The sequence below is a fragment of the Schistocerca serialis genome, chromosome 1 (genome assembly GCF_023864345.2).
Source record: "Schistocerca serialis cubense isolate TAMUIC-IGC-003099 chromosome 1, iqSchSeri2.2, whole genome shotgun sequence".
Classification (NCBI taxonomy): Eukaryota; Metazoa; Arthropoda; class Insecta; order Orthoptera; family Acrididae; genus Schistocerca; species Schistocerca serialis.
In genome coordinates this window covers 292,845,307-292,870,974 of record NC_064638.1, presented here as the reverse complement: position 1 = coordinate 292,870,974, position 25,668 = coordinate 292,845,307, and the positions used below count along the sequence as shown (strand labels likewise).

The 25,668-nt window shown below is 37.9% G+C and overlaps 1 protein-coding gene across 1 annotated transcript in view; it reads right to left on the bottom strand.

Annotated features, from left to right (window-relative positions):
* Positions 1 to 370: 370 nt before the first annotated feature.
* The window catches only part of LOC126468959 (dynein regulatory complex subunit 2-like), a 55,336-nt gene continuing 30,038 nt past the window's right edge, over positions 371 to 25,668 (bottom strand). The window contains exons 6-9 of the mRNA XM_050096593.1: positions 22,031 to 22,228; positions 21,734 to 21,928; positions 4,717 to 4,893; positions 371 to 871 (exon numbers count right to left, since the gene is read on the bottom strand). Coding sequence (XP_049952550.1) covers positions 527 to 871; positions 4,717 to 4,893; positions 21,734 to 21,928; positions 22,031 to 22,228 — 915 coding nt within the window. The 3' untranslated portion in view covers positions 371 to 526. The remainder of the gene's footprint in view (positions 872 to 4,716; positions 4,894 to 21,733; positions 21,929 to 22,030; positions 22,229 to 25,668) is intronic.

Here is a 25,668-nt window from a genome sequence, read left to right as displayed (position 1 = left end):
GCCATTGAACTTTCAACTTTTTTAGAAAAAAAGCAGTCATTATTTCAGTAGCTCCTCATAACAAAAAATCATTAGGTAAAGTAAAAATACACTGAAACAACAGGCCAGACAATAGAAAACACAGATATGACAACTTAATCCTCTGTTACACAGCAAAAGACTGTTTAATCGTGAGGCAAAGAGTGATGAAAGCCACTAACTATCTAACTATAATAACAAGACAAAATCATAGAATTGGCCAATAGCAATACAAAAAGGTTACAGAATCTTCAGGTTTCACAAAGAAAAGTTTTTTTTTGTATGAGTTATGAGAGAAACTAAAGAAAAGGTGCAACAAAAAGCAAACTAAAGTAGCTGACATTTAGGATACTGACATGTGAGCAACACTGCAACACTGCAATATGAAAGACAGAAATATTTAGCTTCGTATAAGTCACCACAACATAGGAAGTTGTCACTATTTCTTCTGTTTACACTCTACAATATAAAAAAAGGAAATGTTAATACCAGCACTAAATTACAAATATTACACAAATTTTGATCGCAACATATGTTTCACTGCTATACTTCCATTAGCTTCTATGCAAGTTACTGGGCGTCTTTTGGAAGAGATTTTGTCATATCCTTTCATCAGTGTAATGTGCTTTCTTATAGCACGTGTTGTACTTGGACGTGCCCCCATTAAACGTATTTTCACATTTTCAGGATCATTCCCCCTGGACATTACTGACAAATAATGGCGTAATGTTGTTTTAAGCTGTTGATTCTCAATTGTCAAGGCTTCATGATGTAGCTTCAGAGCAGCAGATTCAAGGAAAACATGATTGTACTTCCTCCAAAAGTTTTCAAGCTTCTGGTATGTAAGTATCTCCTGTATAAATGTAAAGCAAATAATATATCAGGAAAGATTCGTTTAAGGCAAGTGCACATACTATGTATTTTTTTCACAGGAAAAGAAACAAAGTAGTAGTATAATGAACTTAAATGAAGTAACTGTGTGAGATATAAAACAGAGCTGACAAACACACAAAATTAAAGACAACTGCTAGTTTTAAAAAAAATATTTATGATTCAGTTAAATGTGGCAGAAAGGAAAACTATAAGTGTAGGTACTGAAAGGAAGGAAAAGCCATGCCAAATTCTGAATTAGGAGAGATCCACACTTCAGTGAATGATTACAAAGTAACAATGGATTTACAGCCATAAATCAAATTACTGAGTAGTCCTAAAAAATTAGCTATTGTGAGATTATATGTCAGAAATGAGAGCTAAATATAATGGAATAAAAATGTAGAAACTAGGAAGATAAAATTTGAAATGGAAAACGAAAATTGCTCAAGAATGAAAAGATTGAGAGACTCTAGCAAAACGGAATAATATTTTTAAAAAGGCAAAAAGAAGAGATGAAGAAGGGCAACACAATTCAGTAGCCATTTTCAAAATTTGTGAGCATTGGTAGTGAAAGGAAGGATAAAGAAGACACAAAAAATTAAAAAAAATATTGAAGTGCCTGTCATTATGTTCTGCAGTTTCTTGGCAATAGAATGTTGGAAGCTGCCTATTCATTCTGGTATAATCCGTTCATCATAAGAATAAACCTGATGAAAACAAACACAAATGTGATCATTGGTCAGAAGCCATAGCACACGTACATTGGTGTTGTTACGCTCTTGGAAGTAGGTCCCACCTATGTATTAGATATATTATTACTAAGTTATGTTAAATGAAACTTTAAGAAAAATTTTGATGGCTATTAATACACTTGAATATCTTGAAGTTTTAGCTTTAGCTACGTAGTTTTTTTTCAAAAATCATGTACAGTCACAGCCTCTGCAGCATTGTGCTCTGAATGTTGTGCTGTTAATGTACAGTATGAAAATGGCTGAGGCTTCTTTCTGTTCTGTAGTGAAACAAGCATGTGGAATGTGTTTAAAAAGTGCCGAGAAACAGGCTGTTCTTATCATTTTTAATAAATTTATGGAGATAATTGGCTTGGAGTTTTCCCAGAGACTGTATGTAACGCAGTTGATTTACAAACCCACATTGTTCGTGTAGAGCAGTCGGTACCATAAAGAAGTGTTAACCACACACAGATAATGGTTCATCAGTTCAAATCTCCTTGGCATCATTTTTTTTCTCACTCAATTTGAAGTACCTAAATCTTGTAATTATAAAACTCCTCATCATTTTTTATGAATAATGCACATTTTCTTGTTTCTAACTACACACTGGATGTGAAATTCCTGTTTTCATTTCAAATACAAATTCTTACTTATCGACGTTTTATGAAATACTGTTCATAAAAGCTGTTGAAATTAAGAAAATACAACAATTTAATTTTTTAAGACAAAAATGAAAAACCAAATCCTCTTTATTTGCAGGTTAGTTGGACTGCTGGCTGGACAGAACTGTCCAAGTTTAATGCGCTTGTAAAGCTGGTGTCCCACATTTTTGCTCAGTCTATGTGCATGTAATACAGCATAAAACATATCCTTATGATCGTACTTGACTGTGCTGGTCACAGCTTGGCTTCCACTCCACGTGAAATGAAATCCAAGGAGATTCAAGCAAACGTGGAAGAATAAATGGCATAACGTTTACATCAGGTTTATTCTTATAATGAACAGAGTATAGTCACTAAATTCTAATTGCTAGCTAGTGGCTGTTATGTCAGTATAACATAATGGGGAAAAACTGACAGATCAGTTCATGGAGTTTAGCTTGCCTCGAGAAAGTATGTTTTGCCTGTGGTAGAGTGATGTGCTGCAACATGTGGCGCTTACAAGGTACTTCAGGCACATCTGAAACTGATACTGCTCAAATAAATTAAAATCGTGGTGTGAAATTGTGGGCTAATTTTACTAGAGAAGAAATTTAGTTGTTATATTGTCTATAACAGGTCATTTTCATGATGTAAAATTACTTTAGGTAACATTAACATTGTTTCTGGACACAGCTTTATAATGGCATACACTTGGTGCACCAGCTGATAAACAGATACCACCCATCCCAACATTAGGAGATAATGGGAATGTTTACCGTACCCTTGTTTTGAAGTGCTACTAGTTTATGTTGATACAAAACAGCCTGAAAGAAATGCTTGACCATTTCATCAATGAAATTTCATTATTGAAAAAGCATTCTCAACGACCTACTGCTCATATTCTTACTGAGAATCTCTGCAGCAGATTAGATCCCTTTCCCACAAAATCAAGAAGTCTATGGCTTTAAGAGAGAAGAATCTTAGCATGTATGGGATTCCAGTTGTTGAAGAGGGGTTACCACTGCTTGAGGGGTTACCACTGTTTGCATACTCACTCACACATTGTGTCCCAAAAGTCACATCATGAAGTACAGCCTTAAGAAATGTGGCATGAGTCCAGTTATACAAAAACAGACAGCAGTGGGCTTAATGTGGTCAGAAGCATGGTAGCAGCCATGAGGTAACTGACTGTTAAAATCTAAAAAAAGCAGCTTTGAATTTAGAAGATGAAAGGAAAAAGAAAGGAGTGAAGAATGTCACCCATTAATATTTTGTTACTAGTGGGACTTTAGGTCCCCCAGAAAAAACCATGAAGAGGTTTACGATGGTTGCATTGCAGAAGATAGTTTCATCTTCAAAATCAAACAAACAGTTGTTCAAATATTTGAGAATGATAATAAATAATTTGTGGGATGGAAGTCAAGGAAGAGTTCAGTAACATATAGACCATGTAATTTGAAATGCCAATATTGATTGAGATACATTACCTGTTATAAGAAGCAAGTAAAGTGGCCATAAGACAGCCAATAGGTTATTGACAATGGACTACGAATGTTGGTTAACCAAGACAGTATTGTGTTCAACAATAGAATGACTACAATGATCAATCTGTATATCTTAGGAGACATGAAAAGATAATGGTGCAAGAGTACGTCAATGACATATGTTTAATAAATTCATAATATGAGACTCACAATGCGCCCAAATGCTTCAGTAGACCTTAATAGTTCAGTGCCTGTTGTTAATATATGACTATGGGGTATACTTGTATTTTAAATGTGATGCCTTTGAAAAGCTGACAGAAGCCTTTTGATAAATACTCCACATTAAGCCACTAAACTGCAGTAAAGCCATGTCCATTACAAGGTTCAGAATAATACTGCATTTCTGAGGCAGTCAACAGAACAAGATCCATTTGTACATAGATCAGATATTCTGGTTAATGATGTTGAAATGGTGCATTACAGTCACAGTGGGGCACACAACTATTTGAAACAAACATCTTTTAAACACTAATATTCTTACATTACACTTGGAGACATACAACATGGGGCAAAAACAAGGCAGTAGTAACAATTGTATCTCATCTGCAAAACTGCTTACTGGAGATAGGAGGGTTCCTTAGTAGTAGGTAAAGTGAAGGAGTGCAGATTATAATGATGTGCCTACTCAGGGCTAGTTGGGTGATATTTATGTCACAAGAAAATGATATCGAAGCAGAAAACTGAGAAAATGGTAGGTTTAGTACACATATAGACAATTAATGGAAGTTACTAAATAGATTAAATTCGACAAATTCAACATAGGAGAAATGTACTTAAATGGTTATATCTCTCCCCCTCCCCCCCCCCCCCCCCCCCTCAGATGCTAAATTGCAACTTATAATTCCAGGAAGATTAATGGAGTTATTACTGACAAAAATTTGATTTAAAGATCATGAATTTATTCAATACCTCTAGTAATGGATCACTGATATCTTGTTTCTCCAGTGTCTTGAGATCATCACCTTCACTAGGTGGTAAGAAATCACTCCCAAAGGGAATAACTTTCTCTCTTTCAGTCTCATATTTACTACAGATTCCAAACAAATGGAAGATCTGTTCTGCTTTTTTGATGATTACATTTAGTTCCTGGAAGTAAATACACAGCAAGTCAGATGTGAGCCATACAATTGCTTCCTACAAAATAAAAAGTTTCTGTAGACACATGTATACAAGACACACACACTCACACATTCTTCCTCAGTGATAAAGAATATGCCAGAATACACTGTAAGCCAAAAATGTCTTCACTGAACCAATTACCATATCCCCATTTATACACTGAATGAGTCTCATTAACATCAATAATAACTTTATCTCTAGAATATCAATGAAGCTTTTCCATTTTTCACTTTAATGCAGCAGTTAATTTGCATCTATCCTATACTCATAGAAGTCCCCCCCCCCCCCCCCTTTTCAAATAAAATAAAAAAAACAGCAGTTACTTTCCAATTAAACTGTACAAGTTCTATATAAAAGTGAGTTTCTTGACAACAGAAATAAACATTGACTAAATTTCAGGGTATTCTTCTGCACCGTATTGCAGCATGGAGGCAATACTGTAGTGTACACACTGCAGTCTCCAACCTGTAGTGCATACGGTAGGCTAAATCACATGACCTGTGGTGGAAGAATACAGCTAAACATGCCATCACTTCTCTCAGTCTGACTTGTGTTGTTTCTAGCAGGATTCTCCCATAAGAACCTTTGACACTGGATACAGTTTCTATTCAACCACATTATGTATGTCCTTCTGCTGAATTCTGTCCCTGTCTCTGTGAGTTCTAATTGTGTGCCGCTGTATTCACAGTTCTTATGCTTAACAAAACTCTTCCTACTGGAAACAGGACAGGGTATGACATGAGTGGGTGACATTTATTTATTTATTTATGTTTTTTTTGCACAGAGCCATGAAGCTGATGACTTTTGCACACTTCATACTGAGAGTAATTCAATAATGTAACTTCAATAAATGAAAATAATATGTACATACTGTGGTGGTACATACATTTATCTTAATATGTTACATGTTGCAACAGAGCTCCTTCATCTTTGACTTCACTGATTGAATACAAACACTTATTGACTAGGAAAGCTTTGCTCCACAAGTTTACAAAGTATGTGGCAGCTTGTTGATCCATATCTGCCCATTAATGTATGGACTATGGTCAGTTATATTTAATTTCGTCATAATTATGACTATCTCTGCGCCTGCATACTTTATTTTGGTTACGCACAAAAAATATTAGAGTTTATACAGATATAAGGAAAATATTATCAAATAAGTATGTTGGCCAACGAATTCATGGTAGGACTCACTGGATCTTAGTCATGAATTAAACTAAAATAATAATAATGGCGTGTGACGAGAGCCTCCCGTCAGGGAGACCGCTCGCGTGGTGCAAGTTTCTCGATTTGACGCCACTTCAGTGACTTGCGCATCGATAGGGATGAAATGATGATGATTAGGACAACACAACACCCAGTCCCTGAGTGGAGAAAATCTCCAACCCAGCCGGGAATCGAATCTGGGCCCTTAGGATTGACAGTCCGTCGCGCTGACCACTCAGCTACCGGGGGTGGACATGAATTAAGGTAACTGCTCTTCTATTCAGGTGTATGTCTGCAGCACAGCACCACAGTTCAATCCCCTAATTAAGTAATGGGTCAATTTTTCTGTAATACACAACAGCTACACAGAGAAACAGTGAGAGCAATAAACACACACATATCTCAGCAAGACCACTATGTGTAACTGATGCCTGGCAGAAAATGGTAGCTGAGAACCAGATGGAAAGGCCAGGCACACATCTACCCATAGAAACAAGTAATGGTGAATCAACTGTTTTTCACAATTCTAGAGGAAAGCAGCAATATGCTATTCTTGCTGGCTAGTAGCTATTTCCTAGTAGCTGTTTTAGTGTCCAAACAACTACATGACATCACAATCTCTGTCAGCTGAATAAACTAAGTGGTTACTGTCAGGCAACGCATTACTCTAGAACCATCATGGAAAAAGGTGGAGTGGTAATTTATGTAAAAAACAACATATCTTACAATGCATTAGATTTAAAGAGCCATTGTATAGAGCAACAAAATGAAGTATGTGGTGTTGAGATTACTGTAAATGACTTCACGGCTGTAGTGTTAGCACTGTATAGATCTCCCTCAGGGAATTTGAATGTATTTCTTAAGCACTTAGATTCTTTATTATCCATACTGTACTCAAAGTCAAAGAACTTGATAATTACTGGTGACTTTAATGTTGATTTCCTAAATGAGAGCAATAGTAAAGCTGATTTGGTACATTTAATGGAGTCTTATAATCTGATGGCAATAGTAGATTTCCCAACTAGGATTACTGTTAACAGTAAAAGTCTGATAGATAATATATTTATAGATAAGTCTAAATGCAATGAGATCACTGTACATCCAATCCTTGGCCTTTCTGATCATGGTGGTCAATTGCTTAGGCTCAATTACATCAGTGTGTGCAACAGTTCCGAGCATTCTTGGAAATCTTTTAGAATAATAAATGAACAGGGCCTTAAAAAATTCAATGATAGCCTAAAAGAGATAGACTGGAGCCGAGTTTATAGGGAAACAGATGTAAATAAAAAGTACAATTCATTTTTAAATGAATTCATGTCTGTATTTGAGTCCATCTTTCCCAAAAAAGTAGTTAGAAATAGTCATATAGGCAATGCCAAGAAGTCTTGGATCACTACAGGGATAATAACATCTTGTAGAACAAAGAGGATGTTATACAGTTCTCTCAGGACTTGTAATGATCCAAAGAAACGACAACACTACAAACTTTACTGTAGCATTCTCAAGAAGGTTATAAATAAATCTAAAAGTATGTGCATAAAATCAGAAATTGAAAGCTCAGAAAATAAAATTAAAACTATATGGAATGTAATAAAGAGGGAAACTGGCAGGACAACAGGAAACATGTTTCAGGTAGAGATTAATACAGGGGACAGTATCATAAAGAAACCTGAGTTGGTTGCAGAAATATTTAATAACCACTTTTTGAGAGCAGCAGAGAAGACAGGCTGTAATGGTTCTATGGAAGAATCATTGTCCCTCCTACAGAAAGCTATTAGCAACAGAATCCCACAGTTATCCTTACCTCCAGTTACTGTAAGCGAAGTCATAAGAGTAATTAGATCATTAAAAAATAAAAATTCTGCTGGTGTGGACAATATTTCTAGTAAAATACTGAAACACTGTTATAAATTTGTTAGCCCCGTCTTATGCAACATATACAATGCATCCCTACAAGATGGGATTGTCCCTGACAGACTTAAGTTGGCTGTAGTGATTCCTCTATTTAAAAAAGGGGATAAAAGCATTGTTACAAACTATCACCCAATATCCCTATTAACTACCTTCTCGAAAATTCTAGAAAAACTCATGCACAGGAGGATTGTAGACCATCTCAACTTCCACAGTATCTTAAGCAAAAATCAGTTTGGGTTTCGTGCCGGTCTTTGTACTGAACAGGCAATATTCTCTTTCAGCAACCAAGTTTTGGAAGCCATTAACAAAAAAATGTCTCCAGTGGGTATTTTTTGTGATCTTACGAAAGCCTTTGACTGTGTAAACCACCAAATTCTTTGGAAAAAGGCAGAATACTATGGTTTAGGTGGTACTGTTGGCTTGTGGCTACAATCATATCTACAGGATCGGAAGCAGACTGTAATGCTAAATGGCTCTTCTGGAGAACCTGCCTCATCTGAATGGGGCACGATAACGTGTGGTGTGCCTCAAGGCTCCGTTTTGGGCCCACTGCTTTTCCTCATCTTTATTAATGATCTTCCTCTTTGTTCTGAGACAAACAGCAAATTTACCCTGTTTGCCGATGATACCACAATTCTAATTGACGATTTGATTGATCATGATCTTGAAAAAACTACAAATACTGTTTTTAATGACATCTTAAATTGGTTCTCCTCAAATGGTCTCTCGCTCAATGCAGATAAAACTCATTATATGAGGTTCCATACATCACAAAGTAATCCCGATGAAATTAACATAAAATGTAGAGATCAACCAATACAGAAAGTTGAAGACACAAAATTCCTGGGTGCTTACATAGACAGTAAATGTAATTGGTCAGTTCACATTCTTCATCTATGTAAAAAACTTAGCTCGGCAACATTTGCATTACGGGTAATTTCTTCAGTGGCTGAAGTTGACACTATTAAGGTTGCCTACTTTGGCTACTTCCACTCATTGATGTCATATGCTATCATATTCTGGGGGAACCAACCACTTGCAAAAAAAGTTTTCACCATCCAAAAAAAAGCAATCAGAATAATGTGTGGGGTCCATCAAAGACACTCTTGCAGGCACTTGTTTCGGAAGATAGGTATCCTAACAACTGCCTCACAGTATATTTTTTCCTTGCTGACCTTTGTGTGCAAAAATTATTCCATCTACCAAGACAACAGTAAATTCCATGGTTATAACACCAGAAACAAAAACAATCTACATTTAGAAATGAAACGTCTCACTCTGGTACAAAAAGGAGTTTACTACTCCAGCATTAAGCTGTTCAATGCTCTACCACTACATATCAAATGTGTTCATACAGAACTGCCAAAATTTAAACAAGTTCTCAAAGACAGAGAAATCTTATTATACTGTGGATGAATACCTGAAAGAAAATGTATACCATCACTAAACTTATTGTGTCTAGAAGTAGTTCAATTGATTTTATTGTGCATTTGGGCATTAGCGCACTTTTTGTAACAACAGATTGGCTGTACATGTATTTACTCTTGTAGGTCTAATATCTGATTTAACTTTGTGCTCTTATCTTTAACCTTTATTTGAAACTCCTTTTTTGTCAAATGGTAGTTATGTTATCTAGCTGACATTGTATCTGTTACTTTATTTATAGTATGTCTTACTTAAACTATGTACAATTTTCCATTGAATTGCCCTTGTATTTATTGTAAGTTTAAATTGAAACCTGTACAATTTGACACGTTCGATATCCTTGTGATTGACTCACTAACTGGGTCTACGGAACAAGAAATAAATAAATAAATGTTAGGAGTAAAGAACATTCAAGAAAATTTGTGGACGTAAGGAAAAGCATACAGTGTCACAAATTAAGTTCTTCATTTATGAAAATTTGTATAATTAATGAAATTTTAATTGCTGTCCTTGCAGGTGATGTGAGAACACAAAGGAAACACCTTGATATCTGTGCAAGCTAAGATGAGCTAGCCATTACACGGATTTTTTATTTGTATCTCCTGCAGCTATAGACAAGAAAATGAATATGCTGATGGTCAGACAAACTACACCAGAGTCAATTAGTGCCAACAGAAGTGTGAACTATTCTCAATGATATCACTGCATGCCAATGCCAGAGGATGTGAGGCTGGCAGTACCTCTCGCTATTTAAGTACACAACCAGCCACAGCAAGGCCACTTCACAGCAAGTTCATCAATGAGTTTACTGTAAGCTGTATTGACAACTCTACTGTTATCTGGATTTCTCTCTTTCTTGTTGTTTTGGACTATTTTCAGTAACTCATAATGTCTTGGCTAGTCTCACACTTCTTTGAACCATGAGAGTCATACTTTGGTTTTCTCATACTTTTTTGAAAATACGAAAAAGTGAACTTCGTGGCAGCACATCTGTGCGGAGGACAGTTACCAAGCATGTGAAGACAGAAGCCCCTTTTCCAAGGTGTTATGGGCATATTATTAATAACAATAGTAAATGTGTACACATATTTTTAGTAAAATTTACCAACGTAAAAAGTTATTGAAAAAAGATGGTTATTGTTAGTCAGTGCTGGTGTGTTTATGTATGCAGCAATATTACACGTGTATCATCTGTGAGCAAGTTACTGTGCTAGTGCATTACTCAGTATTAACTGTGAATTTTTGTTGCTTAATCCCTTATGTAGGTATTACACATGCATGCAACTCTGTCAGTGGCTAATAGTCCTTTGTGCAGGCTCACACAGTCACACCACATGCCTTGTTCAGTTACGGAAACATTTCTTTGCAGGAGTTTTAATCTATGATCCAAAATTAAAATGGATAAGTACTGAATAGAACATTATAAAGAAGCAAGCAATATCTTATTTTCATAGAACTAAAAAACTGCTAACTGTGTAAAATATTTTAAAACACGGTGCTTCATACAAATGAACTTCACAATTCTATATACCAATTACAATGTCTCTTCCAATACTTCCTTTCATATTCCATACGACCTTATTGGTCTTTTCTTCACTGTACTTGGCAAAAAATGTAGAAAGTGCCTGGCTATGAAACAAATTGCTTCTGGTGTTTGAGGTACGTGTTCAACTGATGATCATTGTAATAAAGCTACATACCCAACAGTTCACTAAGACTAATAAGAATTCCCTTCTGAGTTTTCCACCACCATCTGGTTCAACTCAGAACATGTGCACTGAAACATACCATGTCTGATAAATGATGAAAAACTTCTAATACAGTATTTCAGTCTGCTCCATGCGATATCTTTGCAACTGGGATTAACTCCTATCTATGCTTCCCATATTCTTGATGTAACCCATGACAACACATGGTTTTTGCATAACTTTATTCTTTAAATGCACCAGCTAAGAATGTGGTGGCCTTTAGGCCATTAAAAAGTCTCTCTCATCCTTCCATTTCTTCAAAATCTGCTTGGTGCTGGATGCCATAACACATTCTCCCCTCTTCAGTCTTTCATTTTTCATGAAGTCAAGTGGGACCTGTCTGTATTGTTGTATTATGCCAACAACATCAGTATTCTTACTTCCAAGTTTGACAACCAAACCTTAACTATTATACTACTAGTTGAAGTAACCACAGTAACACTTTCCAAGCACGCTCCAAAACAATTTGAGTAATTGTTTTCTCTCCATGATAATGACTGGCATAGTTTGTGTCCTTTCCAGTATATGTGTACATGCAGCAGACAGTATTAGACTGCCTTAACACTGCCAATACTAAGTGTGAAAAACCTAACAGTCATATGCCTTCCCTAATCATATGCCTTCCCTAACAATAGCTACTGACAATAGATTTCTAATCTTCCACCTAATTGTGCTGTCAGTCAGAAACAAATTAAATGAAATAGACATCTTCTTAAACACAAACCAGCCATTTATCTTCTGTATAAATGAGCACTGGCTCACACAAGCTGTATCTGCCTTGTACATTCCTGAAGGATACGAGCTAGCAACTACTTTCTGTAGGACTATAATTAGACATGGAAGAGTGTCTATTTTTGTAAATAAAATGTTTAATATTAGCTAATACACACTAAACTTTGAAATGTTATCATGAGTGGAAGTTTTTGAAATTGCACCTGTATCTTTTTCTAGTTTCGAGCTTACCCTTGTCTCTGTCTACCGTAATCAGCACTCTGACATTACTGCATTTATTGAAAATGTATAGCATTTCACAAATTACCTGGAGACGAAAAATGGCAACTTCAAGCCTGTGTTTATTGGAACATTAATCTTGACATTAGGTGTAAAACTCAAACTATGGTCTGCTTTTTAATCTATTTATAAGCTGCCAATTTTTACTGTGTACATCCAGCAAGACAAGATGCATGCTTGGACAATAGAATTACCGAAATAACCTTGAATTAGATTATGGTGTGATAGCTCCAACGTTATCAGATCATTAGGCCTACAGACACCTACTGACATTGTTAGTAAAATGTACAGCAACCCTCTTCTGTTGAGAAATTGAAAATATTAAAAACTGATCACGTTATTTGCTTGAGGAACAAGTTAGCCAAAGTCAAGTGGCTGTCCACAAGCAAGTAAAAGAGTCAAAACTGATTATGCACCAAACAAACAAAATACATCAGACTGGTACACAACTTACATAATAGAACTCAAGAGACATACTTTTTGCCTTGTACATCAAAACAAAAGCTGGCAATCCTGTTATGAGGTAGGTAGAAGGCACAAATAAAAATTTACATGAAGGAAATGCAGGTACCAAAGAGGCCAGCCAATGATATATTCACTGAAAATTAATGCAAGGCACCCTGCAAGGCAGTAAACTCCGTAGCAGGGGAACACTGAGCAAATGACTACAGTCTCACCCAAGGTGCTAAATAACTTCTTCATAAATTGTGCGACACAGGGAAAATCTGCTACCTCAAACACAGATGAAAATAATTCTGAAGATATGAGAACGAAGTCTTTCACGACGGCACTGATATTTAAAACATTCTTGATTTTTTTGCTTGTCAATTTGAGATAAAGTCTTGAGCTTTTGACGATAGCCTCCATTGGCATCGTTGTGAGCAACTGACAGTCTTTACTGCTTCTGTGGTAGCCTCATATAGCCTATTGACGGCTTCTGATTTTTAATATGCCATTGGTGTTCTGCACAGTGGTCAGAAATAGTACGAATGGTCTGACCTATATAATAGCTTCCACACTCACAGGGGATATTATCAATTCCAGGGACTCTGAGACCAAGACTGTCCTTAGCAGGGATCATCATCTCCTTAATTTTCTTAGGAGGACAAAAAATTGGTCTTATATCCTGTCTACCCAGGACTCTTCCTACTTTACTAGATATAGTACCACAAAAAGGAAGAACCACAATCTGTGATCATCCTGTGAGTGTGCAGCATTTTCACATTTCCTTTTCTTGGAGAGTGCTGCCTTTATATCTCGTGCACCATAGCCATTCTTTTAAAACAGGTACTTCAGATGGTTAATTTTGGACTTCAAGTGCTCCTCATCAGAAACAGTTTATGCTCTATATACCAATAAACAGGATGATGGAAACACTGTGCATTAAGATATAAATCAGTATGCATTGGCTTGTGGTAAAACAGAGGCCAAGACACCTGTCTGTCTGTCATTGTACTAAAATGTCTAAAAATGGCAATCTTCCTTCCTTCTCCGTCTCGACAGTGAACCAGATGTTCAGATGTATGCTGTTCATGCATTCCATGAATTTTTCAAGAGCTTTTGCACTGTGTGGCTAGACAATAAATGTATCATCAACATAACGATAAAATAATGATGAATGGAGGGGAGCCAAATTTAATGCACATTCCTCAAAGTTCTCCATAAAAAAATAGGCAGTGATGGAGAAAATGGAGAGCCCATTGCCATACCATCCATCATTTCATAAACTTTGCTACCATGCAAGGAGTTGGTGGTCATCATCATGTGCTGGATCTACTTTATAGTTTCAGGAGGAGGAAGATCCACCAACATTTTCAAAGTGTCCTCCACAGGAACTTTTGTGAACAATGATATCACCTCCAGGCTGACTTAAATGTCATTTGGACCAACTCTAATCTGTTGATTTTCGCAATGAACATCGGGAGTTTTTGATGTGATGTTCACAATGGCCAACTATAGGAGTCATCAACTTTGTTAGGTATTTGGCCAACTTGTAGGCAGGAGAACCAATTGTACTGACAATAGGCCTCAAGGGAACAATATCCTTATGGATCTTCAATAGTCTGTACAACCTGGGAGGTCTAGGAGCAACAGTGAAGACAATCCAGACAATGACGATGAAGGCTATCATCAAAAGCTCAAGATTTTATCCCGAATTGATGCAGCAAGAAAACTGAGAATGTTTTACATAATTCTGAAGGTACTTTGAACAATAAAGGCCTATCTGATTTGAGACACATTACTTTTAAGTGGATTCAAGTCAGTTGAATATTGTACACCAAACTGTATCTAATCCAGGTAATATTGAATATATTTACGGCTTTTCAAATCAAATCCTAAAATACATCAGTGATATTATAGAGTTTTCTCTGATTTTCTTTATAAACTACATGTTTCAAGTTGGAAAATTCCTTAATGCCTTGAAATCCACAATTGTCGTCCTAGTTTAGAAGAAGGTAGATAAAAACAATCCTGACAGTTACAGGTCAATATTCCTCATTCCCGTAAAGTCTAAGTGTCATAGAACACTGCACAAATGACCAATTATGCAGCTACTTTGAGAACAATAAGCTAATCTGTTCCTTGCTACATGTAGTAAAATCTCTGGTAACAAATGTTCTGGAACGTTTTGAAAGCCAGTCTTTGGCCTGTGCTAGGCTTCTCAATCTGAGTAAAGTATCTGACACCATATAGTATGATATTCTAATATCTAAATTTGGAAAATTATGAACTCGAGGGTAATGAACTACCACTAATTAATTTGTATATCTCAGATAGGAAACAAGCTGTCAACGCAAATAATTGTACATCAAATGCCCTGCCTGTTACTACAGGAGTACTACAAGATTCTGTCCTGGGCCCTTTTCTCCTTGTAATGTATGTGAATGATCAATCTAGTTCTTCATCCTACAAGATGTAATATATGCTGATGGTACAACCCTCATACTGACCAATCATAATACAGCCAAAGCGGAAAAGGTAAGCACAGACAATGGTGGATATTTCAATACAGTCCTTAAAAAATTAATTAGTAATAAATAAAAACAAAACTGAAATAATATTCGGTACTTCTATCTCCACAAAGCAAGTGAACATATAGCAGGGACTTGATACAACTGTTAATAGCCTGTTAAGTGAACACAGCAGAATAAGGAGGACACATGCTATCATTATGAACTAAGCTTCATGTCATAGCCTCACATTAGCTCCTTTTAAATACTACAGTATTCCAGCTCTCGTCAGCTGATTACTGGTATCGATGGTATTCACAGTAATAGCACTTGATTCTATGCTAACAATACTGTAGTGAATCTATGTCCTTGATGCTGCAGTCTACGAACCAGCTGAATATGTGTTTGAGATAATGGTCTTCACCTGATGTACTCCACACTGCTTGCCGCCTACAATCTACTGATGGAGAATCTGACTGTTTTCCACCAACACCACATCGCAGAGTGCTGCCAGCACTGAATTTCAATGCAGAAGCCAGTAATAGGGCCTCTTGGGGTCTATTTCCTGTTCAACACCCACGTGCCTCCAGGTAAACCTACCAGGCAATAGGGAAGCGATCAACCAAGTACACAGCTACCAACACCAGGCACATTGCTAATGGGCCATGTAGAATTTGTCTTTCAACAGCTAATGAGAGATCATATTTTTGTGCTGAGCATGACCACCACTGGCCAGCCAGCAACTCGCTGTGGCGCTGAGCTCACTAACACAATCGCCTAGGCGTGCAGATGCAGAGCTGACTAAACGGACATTGGCTAGAATCCAACATGCAGCAGAATGAAGCATCAGCCAAGGCTGGAGTGGGAGAGTAACAAATTGTAAATATTTTGAATAAATGATTGAACTCTAATAACATTTTATTGTCATCAAAGGCACTTCATAGTTTCTCAGCTGCCGTCCAGACCTCTCAGAGGAGAGTCTCCACTTGAACCCCCTGCACAGCATTCACACTGTATTATGAGTAACAGCTCTTTTTCTAGTGCAAAGTCCACCTGCTTAGCTGATTGGTAACATGCCTGCCTCCCATGCAGCGGGGCCAGGTTCGATTCCCGGCTGGGTTGGAGATTTCTCTGCTCGTGGACTGGGTCTTGTGTTGTACTCATCATCATTTCATCCTCATCACCAGCATGCAAGTCACCCAATGTGGCATTGACTGAAATAAGACTTGCCCTCGGCAGCCGAACTTCCCTGGATAGGGCCTCCCAGCCAACAATGCCCGGCGCTGATTTCATTTCTAGTGCAAATATACACATTCCCACAAACAACCACACAGGCACCCAAATGCTCACTTTTGTGGTTATTGTAAGACTGATTACTGATACTCATTTATTGAAAGCAACTGCCTGAACTGATGGAGGTGGGAAGAGTATAGGGAAGGACACAAGGAGGTGCAATTCACAGTCACATAAGTGACTATCATAATAACAGGGATTGGCTTATATTACATAAACTTCACATGACTGCATGAAACTTAGTTTTTCAAGGCTGCAATTCATCTCTGCGACTGGGTGATCAGAGTAAAAAATATAACAAGTTGATTTTATGTTGTACTTTAGCGCAGTGGGTAGCGTAATTATTAACCTGTTACTGAAGGTCTTGGTAGCATAATTATTAACCTGTTACTGAAGGTCTTAAGTTCGAATCTCAGCAAATGCCATGACCTTTTTTATTTCTAAATCTAATCCAAAAAGTTTATTATCATTTTTATTCAAGTAATTTGTTTAAATGTATTTTTTATTCCTAATTCTTTGCCCCATCATTTGCATCTTCATACTGACTTTTTTTTTTATACGCTCTTATTTTTCTATCAATAATTCTTTTTCATTTGGAATCTGCCTTTGTCATCTATAATCTGCAACCAAGTGCCAACGAGGACTACTCATTGGTTTTTGACATGATAGCTCATGTAGCCAGTGAGGGGATGGTTTCAGATAACCAATGCTAGCAAGAATTTACAGTTTGCTTTCAAAGCTGAAACTGAACTTTTTTCTGTCTCGAGTTTGCTTGAAGAGATTAGCTTTAATAACAGTGAAGAAAGCAATCATGATTTTAGTTCTGCCACAGATTGTTGATCATGGCTGTCTCCGATACATTACATGTCATGATGTTGTTGTTACTTTGGAACGTGAGTTTAAATTTTGGGTTACAAAACACATTTCCTGCCACAGTTCAGTCTTAAAATCAACTGTCGACAGAGCATCTCCCATTTCCGACATACCTTGCAGCAGTCACTACAAACATTGCTCCGCTTTGCACATTAACAGCATTTGTGAAGTGACTTGCCATGTTTGTGTGTCACCTGTAACCGATTGGTAGCTGGCAGCTGATGTAACAACAGAGTAGCGGCAAATGACAGACATCAACTATCAAGTAATTTTAAACTAACTGTAGGACTGATTTTTCGTATTGCGTATTTCTGTGCACCATACATTCATCCATTATAGGAGAGTCATTGCCTTTCTCTTATTTTATGTCTTGTTCCATCCAGAAATTTCCAGTATTGTTAAACACTGCCTATTCGGCCTTTTCCTCCCATTCCCTTCTATCTTTGTTACTGTATCTCTTTATGTTTCCTTCCCATACCCTTTTACCTTTGTTACATCTGTCTTTACACATACAGCTCATTGTCCATTCTTTATTCCTTAATATTTATGTATTCTCCTCTACAGTACCTTCCTTCAGAACACACTCCAGTCACCATCTGTAGCACAATTTGAATATCCACTGTTGTTATGGCAAACCACACTAAATAGTGCAGTGCTATGGCTCCGTGCTCATGTGGTAATACACCCTTTTCAAATATTTAATTCCACTGTGGTTTTTCACATAGTCTCCTCTACCAAATCGTGCTACCCAACATAACCATTAGCTAATTGTGCATGTATATTTACAATCTCATTGTACAATAGCAAAAGTTTATTTATGAATTCATGTGTTTCTTACTGTCATGTGTAGCAATTTGTAATCGAATTTATTTATTTATGGATATGCCCAGTACTTACTGCTCCTTTAAAACATTTTCTGAACTTTCTGTGTACCTCTCTATACCTTAAAACGCTTTGACAACAACCTTATTATTTTCAACGATTTTTAATAAATTTTTAATTATTCCTTTTGTTTCCTGACCATCCTACTGTGAATCCTTGCTCATTCTACATTTACCAATTCCAAAAACTCTCTTTTGCCCTCACAAAACTCCAACAATTACACATCCTCTTTCTAGAATCCTGTCTGGCACATGGTATCCCACCTAATGAGCTAACCCTTAAAATTGGCATCCCAGGCTGTCATCCATCCTACAGCAAGAACTTTCTTCACCTTTTCCAATTCCATGAGTCCCTCACTCTCATCAACTACACATTCTTTCTAACATCCTGTCTGGCACATGGTATCCCACCTAATGGGCTTACCATTAAAACTGGCATCCCAGGCTGTCACCCAATATACAGCAAGAACCTTCACCTTTTCCAATTCCATGAGTCCTTCACTCTCACCAATCTGGTCCTTTATGACCACACAATCCAAGCTCAAACCATACTTGACAGCCTCAACACTTATTGTAAAATCCTTTTACCCTGTGACCCCAACCACCCGAACGTGATTGCTGCAACAGAAACTCCTACCCTTCAACAGCTGGAACAGCATTCCCAGCACTATCAGGTGAAGCTGTCCCAGTTACAGCTGTCTCATGCCCACATGGGACTATCTATAGTCAATCTTCATTGCCAAACCTAATTTCCACCATGATGGGCTTGTAGAGGACCTTCTTTTCTTTACCCCATATAGAACCTCGTTCAAAACAGTTCCAACAGCACTCCACCCATGATCCTCCTCCCCTTTCACCCCGTCATCCCCTGACAGTCTTCATAAACTCCTCACGTCTAACCTGCCCTCACCTTTCTTTCCTAAATTCCTCCCCATTGAGTCCAATATCACTCCTATGAAGCACTTTACTATCTGAAACCTGGAAAACAATCAGACCTTATCATCCTTCCTGAGTCATTGTGATAAATGGCTTAGTGTCTCTGCCAACATTCTGACACTTCTCTATACAAACCTTACAACCCTGATCCCCTCCCAGAAGTCCAACATGACCTCAAGCAGCTCCTCAAGGCCATAGGTCTATCCCAAAACCGACACCTGAGTCCATCTCCCTCCTCATTACAGCAACAATTCCTACCACTCTTGTACATTTTACCTACTCTCCGAACTCTACAAACCCAATGACAGGTCTCCCTAATTGTTGTCCCATTGTGGCTGGGTATAGTTATCCCACAGAAAGAACCTCTGCCTTCATTGACCAACACCTTGAAACTATAGTCAGTAACATCCCATCTATAATCTAGACACTGCTCACTTTCTTCACAACCTCTCCACAGTTCCTGGCCCATTACCACTTGACCCCTTTTTGGTCACTTTGGATCCAACATCCTTGTACACCAACATCCCCCATGCCCATGGCCTTACAGCCATAGAACACTACCTTTCCCAACATCCAACACTACCAAAACCACTACATCTTCCATGATCCTCCTAACCAACCACATCCTGATGCACAATTATTTCAGTTTTGAAGGTCAAGTCTACAAACAAATATGTGGCATTGCCATTTGTACTTGTATGGTACCATCCCGTGCCAAACTTTTTATGAATCATCTGGAAGAATGCTTCCTATCCAGTCAATGTCTAAAACCTCTTGTCTGGTTTACATGCACTGATGAAATTTTCAAGATCTGAACTCACAGCTCTTTCCTCCATAACCTCACATCTCTGGCTCTGTAAATATGTCTGGCCATAACAAGCATACAAACCACCAACAGTACCTCCACTTTGACAGCTGTCATGTGTTCCAGGTCAAAAATCTCTTCCTCACATTTTTGCCATCCACAGATGCTGCATCTGCAGTGAAAAGCAGGAGTTGTCGAAATTTACTCATAACCTAACCAGAGCCTTTACTGACACACAATATTCTATTTAGCTCATCCATAAAAAAATTTCCCACACCATCTACTCCTCTGACACCAGTAAAACTGTTAACCAGCACTCCTCTGATACCCAGTATCATTCTTGCCTTGTAAGCCTCAACCACATCCTCCACCAGGGCTTTGACTAACTCTCGTTACATCCTCAGATACGGGGTATCCTACCCAAAATCCTATCTATGTTCCACAAAGTAGTGTCCTGCTGCCTACCAAACCTACAGAATATCCTTGTGCATCACTCTTCCAAACCTACTCCCAATCCTGCACCCATGGGTCATTTCCAGGGATCAGCCCAGGTGCAAGACTCACCCCACACATCTGCGATGCACCTCCTGCCACAGCCCAGTCACAGGTGTTTCTTACTCAATTAAAGACGGAGTCACATGTGAAAGCGACCATGTTATATATCAGCTATGATGCAATTACTGTACAGCATTCTATGTGGGCATGATAAGTAACCAACTGTCTATCTGCATAAATGCCGCCACCAAATTGCAGCAAATTTGACACCATAATATAAATGACTTCAACAGCTGCTTCAGTACGTGACTTTTTGGATACCCCCTTCCAGCACAAGTTCCTCTTAAGTATGCAGATGGAAACTGTCTCTCCACCTCTTTACTCTTTTCCTGCTTTCTCCTCCTTACATTCTTTTCTATTCCCTCCCCATCTCCATCAGCTCAGGCAAATGCTTTCTACACTTGAGTATAAATAATCAGTTTTATGGACACTTATTCCGAATGGATGATAACAGATTAACTGAGCAGATCTTCACCTTACTTAACAGCTACAAACCCACATGGTTCACTGAAATTAACAAAGATGTGAAAAACACTGGAATTTGAATGGATAAAATAGAGAACAAAACTTTTCAGAGAAGCAACACAAAAGAAAAGAAAGAGGCCAGCCGATGGAAGGAAGTTGACTCATGAAGAAAAAGAACACCCTCTAAGGATGCAGAAAGCCTGGGAGCAAAGTAAATTAAATAAAAAAGCAAAGCCAAAGTTGTTTTACCATACTTTCCAAAATGGTTATTTGAGTAAATAAATAGATAATGCATGAACAGCATTTTGAAGTATAGTGAAAATTTATTACTAATACAGTGTACTGATTAGGTTTGTGGTTTGATTGTCTTTTGTTAATGTTGATCCTGACTTGTTTCATACCCCTGAAGGTCCTCCTTTTTAATAGGATCTACAGAATGCTCTCAACAAATGTACAAATGGACTCAGTGGAAGTTAACATCAAACTTGTCAGTTAGATGCCAAACAAGTATTGTTTGATTCATTTATTTATTCTGCATTCATTCATGATATCTGAGTTATGAAGGTGCAAGCAAAAGAAATAAAAGTGCAAGTAAAAAGACATGAAATTCCATGTTAAACCATTTGTTTGCCTTGTGTACCTTACACAACAACACAACAATCACAGTTCTGCATAATAAATGAAAGTGTTGTACTATTTGATATGTAAGACACTATTTGGTGAACATTATGACCAACTTACATTGATGGTATTGTTACTGCAAGTAACCATGAGCAACATTTGTTTTTCATCTAGCTTCTTTTCGTTACTTAATTTAACCCTCATATCCCAAAAAGATTTCTGCCAATGTTCTTGCTCTTCTATTAGATCAGCCTTTTTCTTATTCTGATCACTTTTTAATGTAGTCAGCTGAAGCTTCAATGCAGCAACTTGTTCCTACATGGAATGTAAATGTAGCAACATGAAAGTTTTTAGCCAAATGGTAATATACCTTTGTTTATTAGACAAATGAGAAAGTTATGTGCTTATTAAACTTACTGTCAGCAAATTAATCTTCATGTTGCAATCATTAATTGTTTTAGTACTTTCACTGTCTTGGGATTTCAGCAGATGATAATGTGAACGTCTGTTTTCAGTTTCTGAAAAATAATTTCTGAGAACTTGTTGAAAGTCTCTCCATATATTCTCAATCACGGAGCGCTTTTCATCCTGCATTTGTTCAAAATCGCTCAGCAGCTGGAAGTGAAACATGCACAAATATCATACAACAATCATCAACAAATATGACTTACATCTGTATAAGTGGAAGATACTTCGAGATACCAGAATGTTTCAGACAAATTACATAAAGGTAATGCAGAGATTTTGAACCAGATTTAAAACTGCACAACATTTCCCAGTGCAGATGTGGATTCTGTTCATAATCTATTAGTTATGAACTGCAGATTAAAAATGAAGAAATTGCCATAAGGTAGAATATTCAGTGAGATTGGAGCTGGAAAAGGTAAAAGAACCAGAGTTTGCCAAGAGGTTCAAAGGGAGCATTAGGCAGCTGTCAAATTAAACAGGAAAGGATTACAATAGAAGACACTGAATAGTTTTGAGAGAATAAACTGTGAAGGCAGTAGAGGTCATTCTGTGATTTTACCTTGTGAAAATGATCAGTCTGATATTGGAGAGGCAAGCTTTCATCATGACAGCAATGGTGCAGCGCATGCACTGACTTGCAGCAGAAGCAAATGTGCTCTAACAATGCTTGCATATTGCCAACTGGGCACACCACATATACTATGTTTTCAAAAGTATCCGGACACCTGGCTGAAAATGACACAAGTTCGTGGTGGCTGCCATCGGTAATGCTGAAATTAAATATGGTGTTGGCCCACCCTTAGCCATGATGACAGCGTCCATTCTCACAGGCAGATGTTCAATCAGCTGCTGGAAGGTTTCTTGGGGAATGGCACCCCATTCTTCATGGAGTGCTGCACTGAGGAGAGCTATTGATGTTGGTCAGTGAGGCCTGGCATGAAGTCGACGTTCCAAAACATCCCAAAGGTGTTCTATAGGATTCAGGTCAGGACTCTGTGCAGGCTAGTCCATTACAGGGATGTTATTGTCATGTAACCACTCCGCCACAGGCTGTGCATTATGAACAGGTGTTCAATCGTGTTGAAAGATGCAACGCCATACCTGAATTGCTATTCAACAGTGGGAAGCAAGAAGGTACTTAAAACAACAATGTAGGCCTCTGCTGTAATAGTGCCACACAAAACTACAAGGGGTGCAAGCCTCCTCCATGAAAAACATGATCACACCATAACACCACCACCCCCGAATTTTACTGTTGGCACTACACATGCTGGCAGATGATGTTAACAGGGCATTTGCCATACCCACACCCTGCCATCGGATAGCTACATTGTATACTGTGATTCATCACTCCACACAATGGTTTTCCACTGTTAAATCATCTAATGTTTATGCTCCCTGCACCAAACTAGGCATTGTTTGGCATTTACTGGCGTGATGTGTGGCTCATGAGCAGCCGCTCGACCATGAAATCCAAGTTTTCTCACCTCCCGCCTAACTGTCATAGTACTTGCAGTGGATCCTGATGCAGTTTGGAATTCCTGTGTGATGGTCTGGATCTTCAACTGTTGGCAGTCTTTGTCAATCAACAGACAAGGTCGGTCTGCATGCTTTTGTGCTGTATGTATCCCTTCATGTTTCCACTTCACTATCCCATCATAAATAGTGGACCAAGGGATGTTTAGGAGTGTGGAAATCTTGCATACAGACGTATGACACAATGGACGCCCAATCACCTGTCCACGCTCAAAGTCCGTGAGTTCTGCAGAGTGCTTCCTTCTGCTCTCTCACAATGTCTAATGACTACTGATGTCACTGATACACACATAGTATCTGGCAGTAGGTGGCAGCACAATGCACCTAATATGAAAAACGTATGTTTTCGTAGTTGTCCGGATACTTTTGATCACGTAGTGTACGTGCAGGCAGGGTCTTCAATAGGGAAGCTCAGTATATTTTCAACAATATTCACCTGAAGATGGCAAGCTATGGACATCCAGCAGTTCACCCAAAATTTCGTGGAGCAATTTCTATGCCAGAAAAGTTTTAACGTTTCACATCAAGCAACAAGAAGACTAGATGACTTACATGAAATACAAATGAGGTTTTTGAGCTCACTGATATTTTTATTAAGTCACAAGAACATGGGCATTATTCCACATTTTTCGAAAATAGTACAGTTCATTAATATAACTGCTGCAAATATCATCAGATACAAAGCGAGCATGCCAGTGATATGAGAAAGGATTCGTCTTAGTAATGTGAACTGGATTGTGTGTCAAAGATATGTATCCGTGTTTAGAAGTTACAGCAAAATTATTTACATTGTCTTGGACTGAGTGGATGGTATGACATTTTCCAAGGCAACTTGATGCACAATAAGGCTATGACAAGGCATATTGCAAAGATAAGCCACTTTCATCATGGGTGATACAGTAGGTTCTTGCTTGATGATATGTTATCAACTTGGTGGTGGAAATCTATGGATGATATGACTGTGTCTGTGCTGGCAAGAAGTCCTAACTTACCTGTTTCACTACCTCTAGTGAAGAACTTCATCAGCCCCACTGTAGGGGCTGTGTGCCATCTTGTAGCTGATGCAGCAAAGGAAAGCCATGTGTTGATGAGAGCCACACCACCAAAGAGCAGTTATGATACAGTAGTACTCCAAGAGGGTAAGGATAACACAACTGTGCTAATGCCACTGGAGGATTAATTAATAAGATCAATGCTTTATTATGTGACTTAACATATCACAAGATTGATAAGGGTCCTGCTAACCATGTGGACATTTTGACCTCCAGTTTCCTAATCGAAAGGGGTCCTTATGAGGCTGAGACCACATAGTTCTTTTCCATCTAGGGTGTACAGACCAAGTAAGATCTACAATGAAGGTGCACATTTACAACTTACTGTAAGCAATAATGATTTGGCCAACTGTTTAGCATCTTTACTCAAACCTATTGTAGGCAAATGTTTACATCATATTCTACTGATTTTTATCAGCAGACTTAAGCCACTTAAGCTTGGAAATAATGACTTGTTGGTAACTTTTGATGTCTTTTCACTTTTACAATAAAAGCCTCTGGGAGACTTGCTGTAACTCATAAGCAAAAGGTTTAGGATTGAAATTACTGCATTATTCAATCACAAACTCTCCTTGGCATACTCCTTATTTAACAATGATATTTTTTAACAATTTGAGTGTTGCCATTGGCAGTCCATTGTCTCCCCTTTTTTTGGAAGATTTTGAGAAGCAGGCAATCAACTCAAGTGTTGTAAGATGAAGAGTATTTTGGCAGTACATTAATGATTCTTTTATAGTCTGGCCTCATGGTTAGGACTGTCTCTGTTCCCTCACCATATGACTTCAGACATATAAACATAAAATTCACTATGGAGATGGAGCAAGAAGGTTGTTCATTGTTTTTAGATGGCTTGGTACAATGTGAGAGTGATGGCGTATTAGGACATACAGTATTTCGAAAGCTCGATCATACAGAGTTGTATTTCCATGCTACTTTTTGCCAGCATCCAGTACAAACATTGGGCATTCTAAATACCTTGATTTACTGAGTTTATACTAT